Source organism: Pseudorca crassidens, chromosome 2 (assembly GCF_039906515.1).
Source record: "Pseudorca crassidens isolate mPseCra1 chromosome 2, mPseCra1.hap1, whole genome shotgun sequence".
NCBI classification, from domain to species: Eukaryota; Metazoa; Chordata; class Mammalia; order Artiodactyla; family Delphinidae; genus Pseudorca; species Pseudorca crassidens.
The window spans coordinates 17,786,027-17,812,019 of record NC_090297.1 but is presented as its reverse complement, the minus strand read 5'-3'; the positions used below and the strand labels follow the sequence as shown (position 1 = coordinate 17,812,019).

General features: G+C 40.7%; 1 protein-coding gene across 2 annotated transcripts in view; it reads right to left on the bottom strand.

Moving 5' to 3' along the window:
- Positions 1-766: 766 nt before the first annotated feature.
- KDM1A (lysine demethylase 1A) overlaps positions 767-25,993 on the bottom strand; it is a 64,086-nt gene continuing 38,859 nt past the window's right edge. For both annotated transcript variants that reach the window (XM_067723493.1, XM_067723504.1), the window contains 13 exons: positions 24,472-24,553; positions 23,327-23,421; positions 14,357-14,499; positions 13,889-13,979; positions 12,560-12,694; positions 11,712-11,785; positions 10,817-10,928; positions 7,547-7,679; positions 5,549-5,736; positions 5,011-5,125; positions 3,187-3,314; positions 2,348-2,494; positions 767-1,274 (listed from right to left, as the gene is read on the bottom strand). In XM_067723493.1, coding sequence (XP_067579594.1) covers positions 1,089-1,274; positions 2,348-2,494; positions 3,187-3,314; positions 5,011-5,125; positions 5,549-5,736; positions 7,547-7,679; positions 10,817-10,928; positions 11,712-11,785; positions 12,560-12,694; positions 13,889-13,979; positions 14,357-14,499; positions 23,327-23,421; positions 24,472-24,553 — 1,629 coding nt within the window. In that variant the 3' untranslated portion in view covers positions 767-1,088. The remainder of the gene's footprint in view (positions 1,275-2,347; positions 2,495-3,186; positions 3,315-5,010; positions 5,126-5,548; positions 5,737-7,546; positions 7,680-10,816; positions 10,929-11,711; positions 11,786-12,559; positions 12,695-13,888; positions 13,980-14,356; positions 14,500-23,326; positions 23,422-24,471; positions 24,554-25,993) is intronic.

Below are 25,993 nucleotides of genomic sequence, written 5' to 3'. Positions count from 1 at the left end.
TGTAAAAATGTTTGTTTTAGTCTTACGTGGCAGAAACGAGTTTGCAAATGTGATTAAGGATTTTGAGGTGGGCGAGAGATCTGGGTCGGCCTTAAATGAAATCACTAGTATCCTTATAAGAGGGAGATAAGATCTGAACTACAGAACAACAGAAGGTGATGATGGAAGCAGGGATTGGAGTAATGTGCTTTTAAGATGGAGGAAGGGGCCACAAGCCAAGGAATACAGTCACTAGAATCTGAAAGAGGCAAGGAAATGGAATCTTCCTTCAGAGTCTGCTATGATAATTTGTTACAAGAGCAATAGAAAATTTCCACTATGTTACCTAAACCCTTGATCTCCTTAAACTTTTATATCAATACCTTGGACAGAAGTGGAAAGTTAGCATATACCCATGGAGGGAATCTAGGGGAATAAAGCCAGGATGGTCTGCCAGAGGCCCACCCAAACTTTGTGTCAAGGCTTGTGTCTTATCTTGAAAATTCATTCAGTTTCCTAATATCCGTATGCTTGACCTGCAGCTTCCTACCCCTGGCACACGGTCACCCCACAATCCCAATGGGGAAGTCTAGCCCCACAGACCAGGAAACCCTTTGCTTTTAATGGGAACCCCCCTCAATCCTGTCTTCTGACCAGACCAAACCATTTTCTCCTTTATATAAACATCCTCTTTATTTAAACATGGATAAAAACTGGCATTTTCAAAGGAGTAACACCCCTGCCTTATATATAACTCGAAACCTAAGGGGAAACAAAAAGATAAGACTAATTTTCTATGAAGTTTTATTCTCAAAATATAAAAAACCACCACACACAAAGAGACTAAGATGTTCTCTCGCAGCACTTGCTTGCCTCAGTCCTAACGAAGAACACAGACTCCCACACTAATGGACAAGTGCCTCCCTAGCTCTAAGTCACTTAAAGGCGGCAACCTCCTTGGCCACCTGACCACCAGGAGCTCTAGCAGTTGATCTGGAGCCCAGATGCCAGGGTGAGTTTCTCAGTAGAATCTAATATTGCTAGAAGAGCTTTGCTTATGCAGCAAAAGACACAAACACATCGGCCTCTTCCCTTAGAACACATCCATCTCACATGCTCGGGGACTGCTGGGCAGGGACGCCTGGTGTGGCCTGGCGAGGCAGGGTATACATGGCCCCCAAGAACTGGTCTGCAATCCTTCCTGCTTCTCTCAGCCCACTCAGCAGAGCACCATGGACCGTGGCTGGGTAGTTACGGATTGTATGTTCTCCAGCAAAGAAGAGTCGTGGAATAGGCTATTGCAGGAAAAAAAATTAGAGAAAATCAGCAGGCTGCAAATATGCCTTATTGTTGTGTTTGAACTGCCGAATTCCTGTTGGATTTTGAGGGCTCACTTCCTGCCCTCCCCACCCCATCACTGGCCCATCATTCTCCCAAAAAGGGTCTCCCTTTATCAGCAGGCATTTTCCTAGAACAAACAGAAGTACAAATGGGGCAATAAAACTCAGCCCAGGGCTTCCCTGGTGGCGCAGTGGTTGAGAGTCCACCTGCCGATGCAGTGGTTCGTGCCCCTGGTCCGGGAAGATCCCACGTGCCGCGGAGCGGCTGGGCCTGTGAGCCATGGCCGCTGAGCCTGCGTGTCCGGAGCCCGTGCTCCCCAACGGGAGAGGCCACAACAGTGAGAGGCCCGCGAACCGCAAAAAACCAAAACAAAACAAAAAACTCAGCCCAGCCTTAGTTCTAGGGTGATGCTTAACTGCATCTGTGTTTGTTTATCGGTTTAATTCTCAGGGATACCCAGTTGTAGAGCTTCCTTTGCCTAATGTATCCCCTACTAGAGGTGTGGTGTTCCCGACTACTCTGAACCAGAGAGAACACAGCACTTGTTCTCGTTCTGGAACACTTCGGCCTCTCAGCTTAGAGCAGGCCTTACTTACCACAGGGTCCTGAGAAACCCTGACTACTCATAAAGACTTCAGGTTATTTCTCAGGGGCATTCCTGGAGGCCCCTAAGTAATTGGGATCCTGCAACAATCCTACGAGCCAGTACAAAATGGGGCACAATTAAAGATGGTTTTGTTTTTGTTTTTTAGGAACAAAAGTCTGAATAAGGAAAAAGTAATTGGTTTTTACTCTGGACTCTTGCATTCTGAACACAGACTGTCTAGACTGACAAGGACAACATGTAACGAATTAGACACAAACATTGCTCCTCCCTTTCCCTCTGCTTTTGGTTATCTGAAAGGGTCCAAGGGTCTAAGACTGACTAAAATCTAAAAAGAAAACCAGTGGCACTATTTTTACCCTGAAATCCTGGGATACTGGCCTGTTTCCAAATAAGCCCAGGTATAGTTTGCCAGTTTCTCACCTGTGGGGCACCTGGAATTGAGGGGCCAGGAGTGATTGGCTGAGCCATTAAGTCATAGTCATTTCCAGATGATCCTGCGGCTACATAGGAGTAGGAGCCCCGGGCCCAGGGATCAGCACGCCAGCGAGACACCACTGTTTCCTTGGGCTAAAGGAGAAACCATGAGTGGAAGTTATTACTGGACACCAAGGACAAATCGGTCATTTCTGAAAGGTGGAAAAGCTGTGATGGGTGGGGGCTACAAGTGAGAGAAAGGCAAGAGACACGAGAGTTAGCCAAGTGATGAATGCTGCTGCTATAAAATAAAAAAAATGCCTTCAGGCTGCAAGGAAGCCTCCAGATTGCCTTCTCGCTATGAATCCAGAGATCCACCCAGGGATTGATCTCTATTCCCTTTTAAAATTCACATGAAGCATTAATATGCCTTCTCTCAAAGGAATCATCAGGGACTTAAAAGTGTTCAATGGACCTAAAGAAAGAATAACAGAAAAAAGTACCAAGAGATTCTCTTGAGACTTCCCTTGGGGAGTTGGCCACTTCATCTGAAAGGTGGTTGGGGAATTGGGGGTGGGGATGATTCCACAAGCAGAGACAACAGACAACACAAGCAAAGAAATGCGGCAAATAGCCTTCTCAATCCCCTGGCCCATGTACTGGGGGCTTTTCTCAATCCCATACTTAGGGCATGAACTCTAAACATTAGCATTCATGTAAACCCAGCACACAATTCTGGCTGAAACTGTCCTGACCAAGAATCTGTGCTGCAACTCGAGATACACCAAACCCTGCTTTAGTCTAAACCCCAGATCCTCACCTGCCCCTGCCCCTTACTTACTTACCTGGGGCACTGCACTGCTACCAAAAATCCCTTTGAGAATGGCCAGGCATCGGCCAACAATCACATCATCACTTATGTTTTCCATGATGCCAGCAGCTTCTCCTGCCACTAGTGCCAATAGTATTGGAGCTAGAGAAACAGAAAGGACAATTCCAGGGTTTTCCTACAGACTTTTCTCAAGTACCTCCTTATCAGGTCTCACATTATTCTTGGCTGTTTGAAATCTGATGACAGACATGCACCACTCACGCTAGACACACGTTTCTGAGCCAGCAACTTGAATCCTATCCCCAGAAGGGTGCTGGCAAACCACAGTGAAGTGTGACTCATGTACTTCATTGCTTATAACCTGGCAGAATACAGAAGTTCTGAAGATATAACTTCAGATCTTGCTATCAAGTGTCCCTATATTTAGGCACAGAGTTCTTAGACATCTCCATGACCAGGGCTGCATCCTCTTAGCTGTCATCCCAGGCCCTTCCATACTCATCATCACCCTTACTCACCCATTTCGTGACTCTGTGTGCAACAGGCTTATGCGATAGCCACAGTACTAGATGCTAGGGATATAAAAACTATAAACTAGACTATATACTCCAAAAATCAACAACAACAAAAATAATCATAGAGACAATTACGAACTGTGATAAAAGCTATGAAAACACAGACTACAGAGAAAAGAATACAAGGACATAATTTCATTTGAGGCAGTGGGAATACATGTGTCTTGGAAAGTCTCTTTGAAATAGTAACATTTGGGCCAAGCCCTGAAGCTGCATAGAGTATGCCACATTGGGAAGGAAGAGATGGAGAAAAATAAAAGCACCCCAGGCCCAGGGCACAGTACAATGCAGAGGCCCCAGAGCAGAAGACAGCATGGTACATTTTAGGATTCCAGGAGAGCAGACAAGTGCGCCTGGAGGCTGGGGAGGGCATGGACAATGAAGAAGCTGAGTAGAAAAGAAGGGTCATATTATTCAGCCTTCATGATGGCCACGATAATGAAAGCCATCAAAAGAAAGAAGTGGTGATAGCAGTCAGTGGCTATTGGCAATTGAACAGGTATGAGGTAAGAGTGGCCTGGACTGGGAGGTAGGCAGTGGGAAAGAAGTAAACAGGTCTGAGAGAGAGAGTGAGGCCCTGACAGGACTTGATGGCCTAGATCAGGGAAGAGAAAGAGCACTCAGCTGTTGCTGGAAACAATGTGCTCAGGGAGCAAATGGCTCCTCTGCGGAGTTAGTGGCCCTGGCCGTGCGAAGGATATTCAGTACCAGGCAGTGAGGAGTGATGGAAAGAACCACGTGTCAGTCAAACTGGTTAACTGATGTGTCTGCACTGTCAAGGCCAGGCCTCCTGATACTGCTGCAAAGGAGAATGTCTTACATCCTTTTCTTGGAATGAGGTAAGATCTAAATATACTTCTTTTAAAGAAAAAAAGCTCTATATAGAACTAAGAGCAACCCAATTACAGAAGAATGTAAAACAGGAGGTAGGAGTTTGATAAATACATTCTAGGGAAAGTGATCAAAGATTCAGGGGCAAGTCAGATACAAAAGTCTGAGAATGAGGAATACAAGTTTCCCTTTCCAGGAAGCTTCCCTGGGCCTGAGCCCGAGCCCTTGGCTGAGTTGATTTCTTCTTCTATGTTTTCTCTTGCAGTGCCTTGGCTTTCACTCTCACTCCTCTACTTCCTGCCCTGTTCTGAGGCTGCCAGCCTCCTTAATGTATCCCCCACTAGGTTGTGAACTCCTTGAAGGCAGGTATAATATTCCTAATTCTCTATTCCTATAAGGATGTATAAAGATTAAAACTAGAAAGCCATTACCTTTATAGAGGTTCCAGAAGAGGAAGAGCTCACCCCTGCTGGCAGTCGTACTGCCAACATGTCCGAACAAATTGACACTTGGATCCCAGAATACCCGGTCAAAACACAACACGACCTATTGTGAAAAAGAAGCGTATAAGCTGGTGACAGCACTCAGAGAACATGGCTTTAAGCTAAGCACAGCTGTGCCTCAACAGGAAGTACTTCTTCCTCAGACCTTACTAAAATAAGTTCCTTCTAATCTACTCTCAGTATAAGCCTAGAAGTCCCTATTATACATGTACTACTTAGGAAGACATTTAGCACTCTCTTTTTATAGGCTTGGGTTTGAGAAGTGACCCCAGAAGACAGTCCTCATGGATACTTTCTATATAATTAGGTACTAAAGTTAATGAACTGACAGGCCTCACCCTGATATCACAGAGTTGATAGCACAGCAAAATGTTCAAAAACGCAAACCTCTCTCCTCTCCAAGTGGAGGGCAATCAGACTGGTATCTGTACACGGGGTATGTAGAGAAGTGCGTAGGGCAAGTTACCTTGTTGAGGTTGCCAAATCCCATCCTTTGGACTGCAGATGTTTTCCATTCAGGAAGAGGCGGCACAAACTGAACAGCTGGTGGCTGCTGCTTCAACACCCCCAAGGGAAGGGTACAGAGAACTGCATCACACTTATAAATAAACGTCTGGCTCGTGGAGCGGGTATTCACAGCTATCACCTCACATCCTAGACAGGTTAGAGGAAAAAGGCTTTATTGGTGATAAGGATGATAATGACAAGGGTATTGAACATTTAGTGCACAGTAGAATCTACATGCTATCTCAGTTAATTCTTACTACAAGTTTGTGAAGTCAGTTCTGCTCATTTTCTACAGAAGAAAACTGAGGCAGAGGTGAAGTAACTTGTCTAAGGCCATACATGTAACAAGTGCCAGGATTTAAACCCAACAGTCAACTTCAGAGTCCTCGATCTCTACCACCATACTACCCCACCTTCCCGACTGATACACTGGGGATCTTTTGGACTAATAATAGGACCTTATCATTTACCAAAGTTAAGTAAATTTAGATCAAAATTAAGAGTAAAATGCCTATCCCGATAGAACCAATATCTCTCCACTGTGGTTAGGCGCTCACTAAGGACCAAAAGAAGAATGATATCAGAAGCTTGTGGTGCCGATCTAAGGGATGCAGCCTAAAACCACAGAGCATGCTATCCTTGAGAATATACAGTGATGCTTAGCTTGCCAGGATATGAATGAGCTCAAAGCTGACCACAGAAAAGGTACTGAAAGTAAGTTAATGTAATTCTCCCTCATTTGTGTTCAATTTTTTCTTCAGTAAATGCCTCTTTACATAATTTCTGAAAAATACATAGATAGCTCAAAGTAAGTATGACAGCTCCATACATGCCCATTTTCTGTGGCCACAGAATTAGGGAAAATGACACAAAAGCTAGTCTCACTGTTCTCCACCTGCCTGCAAATGGCTATTTAAGGCTGTAGATCTTCTCAACACCAGCAGCCAGAAGCTGCCTCTGAAGGGAAAACTAAAATCAAAAACTGTTACACTAGGGGCTTCCCTGGTGGCGCAGTGGTTGAGAGTCCGCCTGCCGATGCAGGGGACACGGGTTCGTGCCCCGGTCCGGGAAGATCCCACATGCCGCGGAGGGGCTGGGCCGGTGAGCCGTGGCCGCTGAGCCTGCGCGTCCGGAGCCTGTGCTCCACAACGGGAGAGGCTACAACAGTGAGAGGCCCGCGTACCGCAAAAAAAAACCCAAAACCCAAAAACCCCCCAAAAACCCAAACTGTTTCACTGGTTGTTAAAAAAATTATCTGTGGTGATCTCAGCAACTCTAGAAAAGGGGCCATGGAAGGCAAGACTGGTGGCCACATCTCCACTAGTCATGAGAGCCCTTAGAGAGCAGGGGTGACTAGCTTTCTTAAGGAGTTCAAGACTATTAATTCCAAAGGTGGGCGGATGATGGGCTCTCTGCACTCCACATGAAATGCACCCTGAGAGCAGCAGTAATGAGCAGAGCCTACTGCCAAAGGAATCACAGGGCAATTTCATCTCTGAAGTCAACCTATCAGCAAAACTGCTCCCAGAAGGAGAAACCAGCCTAAGCAGTTAGCCCACCTGAATAGGAAAAGCCAAAAACCAAGATGCAGATGGTGAAATACAAGGGGTGGGTCCCACTGGAGCCCTAGGGGCCCAAATCCTGGTATTTAAGAGCATACTTAGCAAAATTAGATCCAAACTCCCTGGCTGTTTACTATAATACCAAACTAATATGCACAAACTGGAGACTCTAAAAATTGCCCCAATTTTCTGGTTTATACTAAGATGGGGTCAGAGCCTCTAAAGGCTCTACAGCCTCAGTACTTTTGTAAATGCAAAATTTTAAATTCAGGAATCATAGTTCATGAGACATTCTATCAGGAGATGTACCTAAAATTTTTTCTGTAGGTCAAACTCAACAAAAGATCAGTACCATGTTTCAAAATAAGAGATTTATCTTACCAGTAAAGACGTACCTGAAGCTGTGTAGCGAACCTGCCGAACTGCTGTATTCAGTTTAATGTCCAGGCCTTCTGCTAAAGCCACAGGCACACATGAGTAGCCATTCCTCACTGTCAGGTGGCTGCCAGTAAACTCAAAGTCATCATCCTAAAGAAGACAGAAAAGAACATATTTTCACACTTTCTTAATCTAACTTATGCCATTTATATTGAGTCCTACAAAATAACACTGAAAAAACACCAGCTTGTGGAAAGCCAATATTCTAAGACAGAAATTAAAGAATAATCACTCAGTCTTCCACTACAGCTGCCCCAGGAAACTAAAGGGAAAACGGAAAGAACGCCAGAATGTCACTAATAGCTACCTCTGGGCAGTGAGATTGGGGCAGTTTCTTTTCTTCTGTGATAGACTTTTTATCATCACAGTCCTACACCACCAAGTCCAGACTACCCACGGCGCGCAGGAGAGGGAAGGAAGCTTATTCAGTAAATTCAGATGAAACCATAAAAGTTTGTTTGGCTTTTGTATGCACTATAGATGTGGTAGGATATCAGATTCACCATCCTAATTACATTTTCTTCTACATAACAGCAAAATCAGTTTTTATGGCTTAAACTTACAGGTTTTAAAGTTGAGGAAGACTTCCAAAACTAAAGTTGGTCAAACCAGACGTAATCTAGGATTATAAAGATTCGCCCAAGATAATCCATGAAGAAGTCAAGATTTGGCCTGGAAGAATTCCCAAAATGATTTCATGTCTTTGAATTTACTGAAAAATTTTCCAAATAGAGAAACTTTTGAAGGCTAGTTGATATTTCTAATTTCATGAAACGCCTGGGGACAACATACCACGATTCTTAGGAATTAGATAAAAATATACTGGGCTGGCAGCACAACTCTCACTACTTAGTGACTGACTCATTTGTTCCCCATATGGATCAGTTCACATCGCCTACATTCAAAATTTAAAACGATTACAAATGAATACATATTGCAACATCAAATGATAGATCAGTGACTAGAGGTAATTTAGTATTTACATGAAAAACCATAAAGAAACTGGAAATTCTACAAGATTTATACCACTAGCAAGTGCAATCCTTGCCAAATTCAAATTCTAAAGAATACCAGGACATAATCTGAAGATGAAGAAGTAAAAATAATTTTACTAGGAAAATGTATAATGAAAATGAAAATATGTAAGCAAAATATAATATTTACTTCTATACAATCTTAAGTCTGGCCAAAGTCTCAGATTTACAGGTCCATTCAGCATCTAAGAAACCTGGTGATTTCTCACCAGTTCAAGAGTAAATCACACTGAAAACACTTAAAAATAATTTAACAAAAGATGTGTAAGACTGGTACACTGAGAACTATAAAGTACTGCTGAGATAAGTTAAAGGAAACCTAAATAAATGGAGAGAGATACCATGTTCAAGGATTAGAAGACTCACTATTGTTAAGATGACAATCCCAGAAGGTATTTTTTTTGTAGAGACTGATAAGCTGATTCTAAAACTTTATAGAAGATCTAAAATAGTCAAAACACTTTCAAAAAAGAACAAAGATGAAGAACTTATACTACCTGATTTCAAGATGTACTATAAAGCAAAAGTAATCAAGACAGTGTGACAGTGGCATATAGAAGAACTGATTTTCAACAAAGGCTCCAAAACAAATAAGGAAAAAAGATGGTGCTAGAATAGTTAATTAGATAACCATATGGAAAAATATGAACGCTACCTCACCTCTCACTATACACAAATTTTTTTTTTTTTTGCGGTACGCGGGCCTCTCACTGTTGTGGCCTCTCCCGTTGCAGAGCACAGGCTCCGGACGCGCAGGCCCAGCGGCCATGGCTCACCGGCCCAGCCGCTCCGCGGCACATGGGATCTTCCCGAACCGGGACACGAACCCGTGTCCCCTGCATCGGCAGGCGGACTCTCAACCACCGCGCCACCAGGGAAGCCCTATACACAAAAATTTAACTCAAAATGGGTCATAGACCTAACATAAGAGCTAAGCTCATAAAACTTCAGGAAGAAAACAGGAGAAAATTTTTGCAATCCCAGTTTAGACAAAGATTTTTCAGGACACAAAAAGCACAAAGCCTAAAGAAAGAGTTGATAAACAGGACTTCATAAAATTAAAAACTTTTGCTCTTTGAAAGATACCATTTAGAAAATGAAAACGCCAGTTGTAGACTGGAAGAAAGTATTTTCAAAACATAAATCTGACAAAGGAACTGTATCCAGAATTTACAGACCATAATGAACTCTTACAAGAGGACAAACAACTGTTTTATAAATTTAATTTTTTTAACTTTTTATTTTATATTGGAGTATAGTTGATTAACAATGTTGTGACAGATTTTTTTAAATAGGCAAAAGTTCTGAACAGACTTTTCACCAAATAATTGACATATGAATGGCCAATCAGCACATGAAAAGATGCTTCACCGTTACTAGTCATCACAGGAATGCAAATTAAAACCACAATGAAAAACTACTATACAACCATTAAAATGGTTAAAATTTTAAAAACTGGCGATACCAGGTGTTGGTGAGGTTATGGAGCAACTGGGGCGGGCATATACTACTGCTGCTGAGAATGAGATGTGGAAAACCGTTTGGAAGTTTCTTATAAAGTTAAAAATCTACTTCCCGCAGACCCAAATATTTTACTTCTAGATATTTACCCAAGAGAAAGACATGAACGTTCACAGTAGCTTCAATCATTTATAGCCAAAAACGAAACAACCTAAATGTCTGCCCATGTATCAGTGAATGGGTACATTCTGTGGCCGTATCCATACAATGGATATGAATATTACTAAACAACAAAAAGAAACAAACTATTGATATACACAACAACAATGAATCTCAAAATCAAAAAAAGGCACAGACAAAGGCTACATACTGTACAATTATATACTGTATGGTCCAATTTACATGCAATTCTAGAAAAAGCAAAACTATAGTGACAGAAAGCAAATCAGTGGTTGCGTAGGGCCAGGAGCAGGAGGGCTGGGGACTGACTGCAAAGGGACAAGAGGACTTTTCAGGGTGACAGAAATGTTCTGTATCTTAATTGTGGGTGTGGTGGTTCATGACTATGTAAGTCTGGCAAAACATCAAATTGCTCACTTAAAATAGGTGAGTGTTATTGAATATAAATTATATCTTAATAAAGCTGTTTAAAAACACACATACAAACAAATTAACAGTTTATCTTAGGAGCCCTCTCAAAGACATGTGCAATACATGGTAAGGGAATTTTACCTGATCCCAATGTTTAAGGGAAAGTGTAGAGAGAGGTGTGGCATTAGCAAATTCAAGATTTGCAAAATGCCAGTCAAGTATTTGTCTGTCTCTTGACGAGAGATACACATCACTGCAAAATGAGAACAAAGGAGCACAAGGTTATTAAAGGACATTACTATGATTCTCAATGGGCTGATGTGGATGATCTCAGTGGGACTATGCCTTATGTGGAGAAATTCTAAGTCAAAAAGCAGGACCGTATCTGTTTTATTAAGCCCTTTATTCCTGCTGCCTAGAGCAGGCCAAGCCATAAAGCAAGGCCTGACTGTAATTCCGGGGAAAAAAAAAGTCTTCTTTATACTGTTACCTTGCATTATAAAAGCTTACTTTAAAACATTTTTTTTGTTTTATATTTTGAATAAAGCATGGACTTTTTTTTTTTTAAGCAAGAATGGGTAGCATCCCTGACTACAGAAAAGAGTAGATGTATGTGGAGGCTGGATGCAACATGCAGCACACTGTCACCATGTAAGAGTTCACTATCAAAAACCCAATGGAAATAAAGTGTAATACTTTCCCGGTCCCCAGAATTATGAGTTTAAAGCAATACCACCTTCTACGCCACTCAAAGACAATTTTCATTCATGTATCAAATCTTATGGGAAAAGGCTATCTTTTAAAAAAAAGATACCTAGCAAGTATCTAGGACACCGTTACACATTAAAATATAACAGCAGAGGATTAAGGAGCCTGACAAATAGTCCTATGTGCACAGATACCTTCCATTCATTAAACAATTTACAATACATTCACTGAACATAAATAAAAGCCCAGGGTGCTTTGTAATTTTTCTTTTAAATCTAACAGAAGGAACAGTAAAAGCTATCTTTCTGAGCGTTCGTGTTTTCCTTACCTTGGGGGATTGGCTTCCAATTCTTGAAGTTTTTCTTCTAGCTTTCCTTGTGTTTCAGCTAATTCATCATATTCCTGATAAAATTAAGAGAACTGGGTTGATCTTGATGGGTCAGAGACCCACCTAGTTATTTATACCACAAGGTGTAAGGCCTGGACCATATCCCTGTTCAGGTTAATCTACAAGTGTGCCTTAGCTGAAGGCTGGAGGTTGGGTCAGGGCTCAGGGATGGTTGTTCTCGGAGACAAGTTACAATGTTAGCCTAGAATTAAGACTGAGGGGGGTGGGGGCGGGGAGGTGGGGGAGGATGCAGAAGGAGGAAATAAAGAAACATACTAGTATGCTACACAGTAAGGATGAAAAAGAATAGTGACTACCACTTCCAGTGCGTTTACTGTGTCCCGAGCATGGAATAACCACTTCAGACCCCCTACAAGTGAGGTAGTACTAACACCATGTCACAGATGAGGTGACTAAGGAGTCTAAGGTCACAGGGCTAGGAGATACTAAGTTAGGGATTTCAACCAGACAGTTTGACTCCATTCAGTAACTCTGAAGTCCATGTTCATTATCATTATTTTAAATTGTCAGAGATAAACTATGACAGAGGGCTAAACTGAGATGTGGGTAAGCTAAAGGATGACACTGTGAAAACAAGGCAGGAATTCTGCAGAAAAAGCAGACAAAACTAACCCATTAAGTTCCCACAGCTCCTGTGTACCAAACCCTCTTCCTACTACAGGCACCTGTGATTGGCTAGTGGCTCTCTCTTTTCCAAAGTTTCCCGGATCTATACTATTTCTTAGGATTCCAAGTAAAAATCAATGAGGCATGTATGTATACCATACCTTGCATAAGGCAGTTAGATCCCTGTGTTTGCTTTTCACTAAGAACTCAGCAGTGATATCTCTGGGTGGCTTGACTTCAGATGCTTCTTTGTATTGCTGATGGAGTTCTTTAATTTTCTCTTTTAAATTTACCATCTAAGAGGGAAAAATACAAATTTACCATTCCAGACAGTAATTCATCACCAAAGCATGTACTTTGGTTCCTCCCCTAAACTGCTATTATACCAAAACAGGGTTATACTGCAAGGTCTATGGAATTCTTAAATACCTCTTCCAAATCATGATATTAAAAAAAATTTTTTTAATGACATTTTAAAACAGGAAAAAATCCTATATGGCTCAACATAGAGGTATCACATCACTATCAGATAAGGAGGATTGGCTCTGTCTTCCAAAACAAATGGGAGAACTAGGAATGTCCCATTAATAAAAATATATAATTAATTAAAAATTAACTACCAGGAAAAACAAACTGTCTCCAATTAAACTTATTGCTTTGGGAAACAAATTGTCATGATTTGTTTTTTAAATACGTAAAAGGTCAAATCATCACACAAAGAACCATTCCCAATGTTAGTTTTTTCGGATTTCTGGTGGTGCTACACAAGACTAGGGTGAAGGTTAAAGCTTGAGACTGGGAGCTTCACACCAGCTGGCCATGTTCTAGCCACTCTTCTCACTTCATCCATACCACAATCCATGAAGAAGATGTGCCAGAGACCTCTTCATTTGACAAGATGACGAAATGAGGTACAGTGAGAGAATGAGGCAAGAGTCCAGTCAGAAGATGCACCCAGATTTTGTATCATAAAGCCCCCAAGTTTGCAGCTGGCAGGATGAGGAGAAACAAATGGTTTCCCAGTCTGGAGCTGGGGCTCTGGAAGATGGCATAAACAAAGGCCCCCTTACAGGTACCACTGGGGAATATCCCCATATTGGCACCTCAAGTGAAATAATTATGCCAATGAATTATGGTACTGGCTGCTGACATGTTGTCTTCATCAGTGGGAACTTAACCCCAGCACAGCTGATCTCCTTCTCATCCTAGACTTCAGCAGAGGGCACTAGGCCAGCTTTGCAACAGGCAACAGCAACCTGACACAGGAAAGATCTATTTCCCCCAGCATCAATTTACCAATAATGCCATACAGAAAGACTGACAGATAATACAGTGCCTTTTGCTAGTCATTATTTTCTTAACAATAATGAGCTGTGCAGACTTTCTCTCCCATGGAGAAAAAAAATCAGAAATGCTTTTAAATTTCTAAATTAAAGGCCTTTTCCCCCTACTGATGCATCTTCAGCTATGAAAAAAATATAAAATTTCACCTTATTAAGAAGTTCTTTCAGTTCCTCCTGAGTTTTCACTATCTTCTTCCAATGTTCAATCTGCTCATCTTTGACATGCTTTTCTTGTAACCTGAAGAGACAATATATATGCTCCGGCCACACAGCCAGCCTTGCTGAGTAAGACAGGTGCCCATCAGAAACATTTGATGGCATCAAGGCCCTCTAAAATTTCTAATACTTTGGAATAAGAAAGTTGGCTGGTGGCAAATTATTTTCTAGGCTATGTTAAATACAGTTAATTCAATACCATAAAAGACATGAATTTTACAATCGAGAGAGCCTTAAGGATCATGTAATTATTTTAAATAGCTTTACTTTTGGATTTAACTATTTCACAAGAAAATAAGTGAAAACTAGCTCAAATAAGATTTGATGAAAACTTTAAACATTAAATAGCAAATCTATAAACGGAATCTATAATACAACAAGCGGTATCAAAGTACTTACTGAATGACAACTTCCAATGCCTGGCCAAGGGACACAGGCTTATTATTGAGGACATTGAAGTCTAGTTGATGACTAAGGTAAGATGTAGCTTCTAGCAACCGGTTAAACTCTTGCTCTACCATTTCATCTTTCTCTTTAGGAACCTGAAAATTTGAAGTATGGCAGAGTTGGTCCTTACACGACTAAACATAACCATCCATGAAAACACAAATGCTCTACAGTTTAAAAGGTCAAAATATGTATCTCAAAGGGGAAACCTTTGAGGACAATGATTCAAACTGTCTTTTCTATGAAGTGGTCAATTCCATTAAATGAGATATGAAATGTTTCAGCCCAGATATTTTCCTATTCTCACGATTTTGCCCTCAGAGCTGGGACTCTACCTTTATTAACAGCCACAGGATTCACATTGGTGTTGAGTGAAGTCATGTGGAGCCCAAGATGCCCTGGAGTTGACATGCACTGAGATACGCTGGGCTGACATGCAGACAACACACTGGAGAAGTCCCAGAGAACAAAGACTATGTTAACACACCTGAGCACCTTCCAGAATAAGGACAGGATGAAAAAATAAGAAGCCCAAGGTATCTGCTTCCCCTCAAAGACGACAATTTCAGGTAGGAGTAGGGAAGAGAGAAGTGAAATTCATGGCTATTAATAAGAACACAACAGCATCTTAATTCTTTCTCAGAGTAATAGTGTTTTATGGCACCAATTAAGTTCAGAGTTGAATATCCAATGCTCTTAGACTACGAGTGACTGAGGTACCAGGTCTGGCTCACTACTGTGGAGTAAGAGAACAGATTGCAAAGCAGATCATCAAGCTGCAAGACCATGCTCCTAATCCCTGCTGTGCCCCTACCTAGTGATACCATCAGTTAGCTGACACAAATTCCTCTGCTACTGCTTAATTCAGCCCCAGAGTAAACTGTATCTACAATCCTATTGCTGAATTCATGGGAATAGCGAGAAGGAAAAAGCATGTCTAAGGCAAGCATCTCTTGCCATAAAAAGCTAGGCATCGGGACTTCCCTGGTGGTCCAGTGGTCAAGACTCCGTGCTCCCAATGCAGGGGGCCTGGGTTCAATCCCTGGTCAGGGAACTAGATCCCGCATGCCACAACGAAAGATCCCACGTGTGGCAACAAAGATCCCGCGTGCCACAACTAAGAGCCGGCACAGCTAAATAAATACATAAAAAAAAAAAAAAAGGCGCTAGGCACCAACTGGGAAACAGGATTCAAAATTTGGATTTTCACTTTACCATCAACCTAAAATTGGTAACAAGAAAACAAAACATGAAAGTAAGCCCTAATAATCACTAAGGCTGAGGAAGAATGATCTACAATTAGAGGTAACTATTATGGACAAGATCATCACAGTAAAACTCTGCTTCTCATCTGCAACTCCTTCAGTTTTGCCCTTCCCAATTAAATGGATGCTTTCGAAGCACTAGCCTCTGCCCCTTCACTGATGAGTCACACAGTAACTCTTAGCAGATGAGCCATGGTATAGCAAAAAAGAATATGGTGAGAAGTATAATCTGCACCAAAACAAAGGGAAAAGGACTGCAACTCTCCTTTGGAACTGTAAATTATGACAAGACACTATAACTAATTCAATCAAAATAATATTTTAAAGCATCAAGTTCTAAAAGATCACACATGGGAGAGATCAGGAAATCTTTATGAATTAGAGAATCCCCCTTAGCCTTAGAAATAGAAACCCCTGAGAATCTTTTGGTTTATGTTGAGAAATAAGGCAGTGAATCAGGTTTTGGATGCTTGGTGCCATTTATATATCAGGGTGGTACCTAGGACTTGGTACCTAGGACTTGGTGGATCAAACACATCTGACCTACCCATTCAAGTCCAGGGCCAAAGAAAGGAGTTCTTGGTGACATCGCTACTTGTTTTGATTACACAGCTATCAGAGCTGATGGAAGTGACCTTCTTGTCAGGAATTTCATTTACTTTCCCGTCAGTTACATATACTCTATATATGATGGTCACATAAAGAACAGCTCAAAGCAATGCTGAAATTTTGCTTGGTGTTAATTCCCGCAGTGATGTTACAAAAGATGGTTCTAAATTTGGTGCTCCTTTAAAAAGGAAACAATCACATTTTCAATATGAAATCTACATAGTTATGAGCTCTTCACTGATCACAGATGCAATATGAATGACTGCTTTTCCTGGAGTACAAATGGTGATATTTCTACATGTGGCTTCTAAAATGCCTAGCAGGAGGATGCTATAGCAGCAAGAGGGATCAGATCACATATGCCTCTACAATAGGACAGAAAGTGCCAATACGCCAAGTTTGCAAATGGTACAGATTAAAGCTCTTCCAGTGTCAATTGGATGGCTTGCTTTAGACAAGCTCTAATCTTTACAGCTAGAGTGACAGTCACATAGGGAAGTTCATATTGAAAAAGTACGCAGCACTCAAAGGCTCAGTATCTGGGGTCCAGGGTGTGTGGTACAGAAATATTTAAAGGGACACTGTCAAGGTTAGAGGGACCAAATTTGACCTTTTGTTTCTTCCCTCTGTTTGCTGAGCAGCCCACTTGATTCGTTACACTTTCCCCTTTAGTCCACCCACACCCCCGACAAAAAACTTGACTTTTTACATGCTCTTTCAATGACAAATACTCAAATGGCAGCAGCCCAACATACAGGTGCAACTCTACAACAAACCAGTGGGAATGTATGATGGACGGGATCTTTGGAAGGGAAAGATTTAAGTTTCAGGCTTTTAATGGGTTACTGTAAACAGTGAGGAAAATGAATTGAAAAATTATGAAAGAAAAATACCTTGACAGTGTCCTTTTAACCAGTGCAGCAGAGAGAGAAATAAACTGTAAATAAGAGCCCACAGCCAAGCCAAGTTTAGTTTTGTAAGACGGCAGTAGAATCAAGGCTTTAAACACACAGCATGACAGAAGCATTGTGAGCTCAGAAGCTGCAACTACCACAGAGATAAGGAACAGACTGTACAGAGACTAAAATGAGAGAGTCAAGGCACAGAAATGGGCAAAAGAAAGGCACTTTGGGTGGGGGTGGGGGTGGTAAAGGGAGACAGTGCAGAAAGCAGAGAGGAATAAGCAAAATTCAGTACAAGAGAAAAAGAACAACAATCAAACCAAACAAACACCAAACCAAAAGATCACTGCTGCATCTGATACCAGAATGACATGACTGCATCTCCAGGACACCCCCTCTAACTCGGGGCTCCAGTCAGCAGTCAGGTCCCATCCATTTTCTGCTAAGCAGTTATAGGAATGTTGTCAGTGACACCAGGGGTAGCTTTGAAACCTGGATTTTTTCCCATTAATTTTAAAATTACACTTTAAAATTAAAGAAATATTTGGAAAATAGTACATAAAATACTTGTCCATTAGGACACCAATACTGACTGGGAGAAAACCAAAATGTGTTTTTGATGTATTTAAACCTTGACTCTGTTTCTAAAGTTAATCTATTAGATATATTCTACTTGACACACTCAGACAATGACAAGAACTTTAGCAACTGACTACCCTAAGCACCCCCTACATACCTGTTTCAGGTCATTTCTTTCCCTTTGGTGAGAACCCTTGGACTCTGTTAGTTCCACAAATAATTATGAAAGGATGTTGAAATACTGGCAATCTCTAACACAAGTCACAATAATTTTAGTTTAACCTGACCATTCATTCTTTTTTTAGAAAATAAATTTATTTATTTATTTTTATTTTTGGCTGCGTTGGGTCTTCGTTGCTGCGTGGGCTTTTTCTAGTTGCTGCGAGTGGGGGCTACTCTTTGTTGTGGTGCGCAGGCTTCTCATTGTGGTGGCTTCTCTTGTGGAGCAGGGGCTCTAGGTGTGTGGGCTTCAGTAGTTGCGGCACACGGGCTCAGTAGTTGTGACACACGGGCTTAGTTGCTCCGTGGCACGCAGGATCCTCCCGGACCGGGGCACAAACCTGTGTCCCCTGCATCGGCAGGCGGACCCTCAACCACTGCGCCACCAGGGAAGCCCTAACCTGACTGTTCTATTGTATATTCTTAAATTGCATCCTCAGAAAGGCACTCAGCAAATGTTACCAAGGCTTAAGCACCACATTTTACGCAGCTGGATTCCTATATTACAACACAGTGACAACACATAACAACAAACGAAGAAGCAGTCTTTCGGGAAAGGACCTTTGATACAGTTTCCTAGCAAAGAATCAAACAAAAAGGCTATTGCTTGAAACAGATTTTATGATTTTTCAAAACCATTTATTTCTCAATGAAAGGCTCCAAATTAATGGTTCCTTCAAGACTAAACATTTGGTGAGTCTCCCTCCTCTAAATGGGGTCTAACCCTGACTGCTTTGATCCTATTACACGGAGCATCCATATATGGAGGACGGATTATATGGAGCATCCCTGAACATGGTCCGGGTGGGGAAGCCTGTGTGACTGGCTCATGCAGAATAAATTCTGGGAGAGCCAAACAACTTTCTGGACACGGTCCCTGATTCTGTAAGGAATCATCTCAAAGGAAGGACAGCTCTCCTTAGTTCTACCTCTGGTTGCATTCTATCATCACAAGCTTGGTAGGTCTTCAAAAACATTGCCCATCTGCCATACTTCCAGTCTGCATAAGTTCTCTAGCAGCAGAGCAAAAATGGAGTTAAGTGTACCTAGGTTCCAGGTACTCAAAGTTCTGAGATTTAGCCAGAGAAATCCTCAGGAAGAATTACACGTTGAAGAAAGTTGTAATGGCAAAATCTGGCCAACAAAGGCCACAGTCAACCTCCACCTCTCCCATCCCCATGCACTTCTACAATTACGGTAAAACGAAAGATTAGTGGAAAAATAAATTTACATCTGAGGAGTTTCTAACCCAGATTCCCAAATAGCTAAGGGAAATGAGATATTGTTATTAACCCTGAAGGGAGAATAAGGACAACAGGTATATCCTTAATTCAAATAAAATTCAATGTGATTCTATAAATGGAGACTGTTGCCTCCCTCTCCTTCTTTTACCTCATAAGGAATCTTTCAGGGGATGTAAATAACTGACTTTCCTAGAGCAGGGACTAAGCCATGTGGAGAAGGCACACATGGCATGTCTAAGGAGTGCACTCCAGCAACTTCTAGCACATAGCAGAGGTGCTCAGTAAATTCTTGTTAAATAAATTAATATAGTTTGGAAAAGAAAAGTCAGTATTATAACTATATTTGAGGGGAAAAAACTTATTTTGCAACTTCAAAAACATTAAAGGAAGGCATGAGATTTTTATATTTATAAAAAGCAGGGATTGGCAGTCATGATTTTAAAGGGTAGAGAAAGACTTCCTTAAAGATACCAAAGATGTTTCCAAAAAGGAAGATGAAAACTGAAACGGCCAAGATACCTCTGTCAAAAGTATAACCACTTAAGCATCACTCTCTATGAATAAAAGTGGAAACTTGCTAAGTTATGATAGGTACTGAGTGTATCCAATCAATGGTATTTCTAAGAAGCCTGGCATGCGTTACCTTTCAAGTGTTATCTTTCTTCCTCATAATCAGGTTCTGTTTCTCTAAGTAGTTACTGAGTCTTTTGATCTCACTTAATAATCACACACACACACACACACACACACACAGAGTCTCTCTCTCTCACACAGTCACTCACTTCAGATACCTTTTCATTACTCAAAAAAAGTCAAACACAAAACTAGAATCTAAAGCCCCCAAGTTACTAGCCGTATAGGAGATGCAGAAAACACTCACAGTCATTTCTCCAGTCTCCCCCACCAATCCATGTTTTCAGTCCTCTCACTGGTGACTCCCAAAATGCTCCTGAAATATGAATTACCCTATTTCCCAACCTTACCCATATCTATTTAAAACTGCATAATTCAGAGGATAACTCCATCATCAGTTAATCCGAGGGCACCTGCTTTATTAGCTCCGATTATTTGTTTTGTTTTGTTTTGTTTTGTTTTTGCGGTACGTGGGCCTCTCACTGTTGTGGCCTCTCCCGTTGCGGAGCACAGGCTCCGGGCGCGCAGGCTCAGCGGCCATGGCTCATGGGCCCAGCCGCTCCGCGGCATGTGGGATCTTCCTGGACCGGGGCATGAACCCGTGTCCCCTGCATCAGCAGGCGGACTCTCAACCACTGCGCCACCAGGGAAGCCCTCTGATTGTTTTTATAGGCTTGGAAGATACTTCTATTTATAAGAATATCCTATAGTAGAACCAGATTAGAAAGCCCTGTTCTAGTAAACCAAAGCCATAAAATAAGCTTCCTTTGTCAAAAACAAACATACAAGCTCAACATACTAGCTGCCAGTCCAGGACCAGAGAGAAGAGAGAGGCAAACTCTTTCAGGGATTCTTGTGACTGTTATTAAAACAATAACAAGGTAACAAAACAAAAACCACTTACTACATGATTTTTTTTCTATAGCAGCAAAATGGCTGAGTATGGTGATATGTCCTTAAGACAAAATTACAAATGATATTAATAACTCTGAGTTAACTGCTGGCCTTGTATAGGATGGAATAATTAATTTCTATGTACTAACAACAGAACCATCAAATCAATCAGCCTCTCTTCCACTGAGACTATCCACAGAGAATGGAGGAACACATCTCATTTCGTTCAACAGTTCACTGAAGAAAAATCAATGGCTGAGTGAATATCATCACTCTAGGTGGGCCTCCTTAGAATACCTATTAAAAGAAAGCTCTCTGAGAAGGAGACTCAGCTGATGCAGTCACACTGGCAGTCAGAACTGCACACTCACCCCTGCTCCCACCTTCCCTGAACTATCAGCTAGGCAGAACAGAACAAGTGCGGGCATTAAAGCTGCAACACCAGACAACGGACCTTGGCTCTACAACTTATTGACTATAATGACCTCAGGGAAACATGCACGTGCTTTAGATTCTTCCCCTGCAAAATGGGAGAATGAAGCAACTGACTGAGCGATTCCTTAGATTTCTAAAGGCACGACACATATCTGTGATTATAAGCATAAATTAACCAGGCTATAAGCTCTCAGTACTTGTCATATAAGCCAAAAGCCAGTCTACTGGTCACCGGTTGTCCATTCCTACTCTGAGCTAGACCACTGGGAACAGCAATGATTAAGAAATATTAATGTCTTCTTATGTTTGATTGACTAACTTAAGGCAAGCAGAACTCAAAGATGCAAAGAATTTTTTCCCAAATTTGAGAATGCTTAAAGAATCCTCCTTACCATTTGGCTGCTTCACCAAATACAAACAAACAAACCTAGAAAAATACTATAAAGATCAGAGTTGAATGACAACAAAATGCCGAAAACCACACACCAGCTTAACAACTGTGTACCAAAATGCTACTCAAAGGGCTGGTCCTGGTGAGATACGGAGCTTATGCCAGAACATAAACTAAACGCACCACCACTTCTTTCGTTGACAAAGTCTTGCTACCAAAAAAAAAAAAAGTCATCCTCTGAACAAACATCATGGTTAAATGGTGTGGTTTATTTACATTCTGGCACAAGATATATCTCATCCCATACTAGTAACCAACAGTTCATGGATTGGCAGCTGGCTATAGGCCACACTTCAGCAAATATTGGTATGTTATTTGGAAACAAGTGTTTTAAAAAATGTTTTACAGCTTATCTAATACCAAGAAAGCAGACAATTTCTTTGGATATCTCTACTAGGAAAAAACCCCTCACTTTTTACTGTTAGAAAGACTAAATGAACAGGCTCTACATTCAGGAAAGTCTAAAGAAAAAGATAGTGTCTCAAAGATCAGTGATAATCTTTGGTTTGGATTCCATTACTTCTTGAGGACTAATGTAGTATCTACTTCAGAGACCCTGCTTCCTCAATTCAATTCTCTAAATTACTGTCTATCTACCTAAAACACCTATCTGGTCATGTCACTTCCCCTGCTCTCAACAAGACTGGAAAAATGGGAGTCCATTATAGCACTCTTTCTACTTTTGTATATGTTTGAAAATTTCTATAATAAAAAGGTGGGAAAAGATAATTATTTGTGTACAAGTACCACCAGACTATGGGGTCTTACATGGCAGGGACACTGTCTTATCTCTTTATTTTTTACAGGTCTTTGCAGGGTAAATAGAAGTTTATAGAATTGTTGAATTAACCTCTACTTCATCCTTTTCCTTTCTACTTTGTTTATTTTGCCAGAAGGCTGCCCGCCCTTTCCCCTCACCCCCAAAAAAGCCCTGGGAGTAAATATGGATCCAGAATGGTGGGGATGGGAACCAAAACATTTCCCAGAAGTCTGTACTTCTCTGATATAAACTGCATATCCTAAAGGTAGACAGGAAAAGGTGAGGATGTCCCATGGGACCTATCACACAAAATTCTAGAGTTGGAATCTAACCACTTTTAATAACAGTAGGCTAAACTGCCATATACATAGCAAGCTTTCCCTTCCTTCAAATATAAAGATGATAGCGTGTTTATAGCCTGAGAATTGTAGACTCCCTCACTCCTAACAGGGGAGTTGGCAAAAATTCTGCTGAATACAAACTTTTGAGTTTCACAGACCCCTAAAAATTAGGACTGACTTACATAACTTATAATACAGCTGTTAAAACACTCTCACTCTCCCATACTGAATATCACTTCCATGCTACTATCATACCAACCATAGGAAGCTCCTATGCCTCTGATCAACAAACACTTTAACCTACCTAAGCATCAGGTTAGTACCACCATTTCGCTATTAGCCCACCAAAAACTAAAAAACTTAACAGCCTAGCTAGCCTAATCTTCATTAAGTATTTAAAGATAAATGCCTAAACAGGCATGTATAACCCCTTCCTATACAGCTCAGAGTTAAGAAACAATCACAATAATGTCACATCATTTCTACTCTCAGTTCATATTTATATGTGTGTATATTCACTCACATATTTCCCCAAAATTGTTTTCCACTGAACCAAAGAAATTGTGAAAAGTAGTTTGTTGTCAACTTACAGCTTGTCCATTAGCTTCATAAAGTGGGCATTTTTGCTTGATCTTGGCCAGTTCCATATTTACTTGCTTGCTAACCACAGCCATGGGATTCCCTCCTAGAAAAAACTCCAACAATTAAATTCAACATACCTATGAAAAGAGAACAAAAACCTCAATGCAAAAATATTTTTACTCAAAATTTAAAATATCAAAGCTTAGGGTACATGAATTACATATCAACAAAATGCCCAAAGTAAAATAAATATTTAAGTTAAGCATAAAGAAGAAAGCAAAACATTACCTATTACCAAAAATTGGTTAACATTACAGACCCTTCTAGATTTTATGTGCATAAAATTACAGACATATACATACAAAAGGATCATAACACATGCACTGTTCTGTGATCTTTTTCCAACTTTGCAACAAATGTGGACATAATTTCATGTTAATATGCAGCTACATAATTTTTAGTGGCTGCATAGTTCTCATTGTATAATAATTTAATCTTCTAATCTGTGGTTTCTAACATCTGCTACGTCACCGTCCAGTTGTCTATTTTCTTAGGATAATTTCCTAGAACTGGATCCGCTAGGTTAAAATCTATGTACATTTTAAATTATGCTCATATTGATGTATCTTTTCAGGAAGACTATTTGTCAATTTACCTCTCACTAATACTGAGAACAGTATCCTAACCAATATATTTTAAAATTGTATCTATGGCTTTAAAATATAAGATTAAACAGGGACTTCCCTGGTGGCGCAGTGGTTAAGAATCTGCCGGCCAATGCAGGCAACAAGGGTTTGACCCCTGGTCCGGGAAGATCCCACATGCCAAGAAGAAACTAAGCCCATGCGCCACACTATTGAGACTGCGCTCTAGAGCCCGTGTGCCTCAACTACCGAAGCTGGTGCACCTAGAGCCCGTGCTCCACAGCAAGAGATGCCACTGCAATGAGAAGCAAGCGCACCGCAGCAAAGAGTAGACCCTGCTCGCAGCAACTACAGAAAGCCCGCGCGCAGCAACAAAGACCCAACGCAGCCAAAAAAAAAAAAAAAAATACATACATACATACATACATACATATATATATATATGTAAGATTAAACAATTTTATGAGTCTCAGACCTTGTATTACAGTACAAAACTAAGAACTACTTACCAAGACCTGTTACTACCATGGCTCCAAGATCAGCTACGTAGTTTCCTTTGCGAAATGTAGCAACTCGTCCACCCACACGATCCTGTTTTTCAGAAATTAAATGGCTAAAGTCATAAATTCTAGTTTAACCATAATAACCTGGCAAGGTACCATCTCAGGGCTCTTTGATAACTTAAAAAGAAAGGTGTAGTTAGAGTTTACATGGAGTACAATGTGAGCACAAAGAGCAAATGAACTTTAACTATTTGAGAGAGTGGTAGGTAATGAATGACATATAAAAGGAACAGAATTAAGTGATGTGAGGTAGGAAACAATTTGACACCCAAAAGACATACTTAGTTACTGGTACTATTAGCCACCTACCCTAATGTCTCTAACACCAGTTGTACAGGCTGAGCAAGGGCCACTCACATAGAAAATATTTGTTCACAAATTTCAACACTAAAGGCCATTTTCCTACCTTCATGTTCTGACTCTTGCCCCACAGTGTCAAAGTCAGCTGTGAATGATTTGATATCTATCTGACAAATGCCTCTCCAGTGCAGCCCCATGCCCAAGGGCAGAGTGTCTACTGAGCATGAACTGTTGACAATACCTCTCATTTCTACACAGGCCCAAGTGTTATCTTTGCTGACTGTAGATTTTCAAGTATGGGGAAATCTTACTGAGCTGCAGTGATACTTCAGTCATGGATTACATGAGAGTACTCTGTAAACTCCAAACAAACAAATGAAAAAAAGCAAAACAAAAACCTGCACACATGGGTAGGAATCATAATGATCCCATTATTCCTTGCTATATTCTTTGTACACAGGAGACAGAGGGCACACAAATGTTTTCTGAATTAATGAATAAAATATTAAAGTAAGACTGTATCAGGAATTATTTAATTTTGATCTCTCCATACTCTATTTGTAAAGAACATTTTAAAAAATTAGGAATTTGTAAAAAGCAATTTCAAAACATTTTGAAAGCTTTTATAAAATTTTAGATTGTTTAGGTTATGTGAGAAGTGTTTTGTTGTTGTTTGGTTTTTGTTTCTTTAAATGGTAGGAGTCAAGGGAGGTCTTTAAGCCACTGAAAAATAATTAAATCTCAAAAATTACTCATGAAAATGATTTGAATAATAACATCCTAATGGGATGTTCTTTTTTTCCATTCTGTGCCATCATCCCCATCCTCTTTCAGTTTCCATTTCTCTCTCTAGGACTAATGATAAGGAGCCAATATCTTGGCTTCACCAGGCTGTAAAAGATGGCTGCTGTCTGAGAAGCAACTCCTTTCCGTTTACAATCAAACAGAATACAATTCACTCTGTCCCACCACTAAATATAACTGCATCCTGTAAAGGGTATGCCCGAGAAAGCCCCCAAATTGAAAGTTAGCTGCAAGAAACAATGACCTGAAAATATACATCAAAGGGCTATATGGATTATTTATAAACTCTAAATACTCACTGAGCACTTTGCAAAGTTTTACTGTCAAAAATGCTTTATCCAATGTAGTTAACACTGTCAAAATA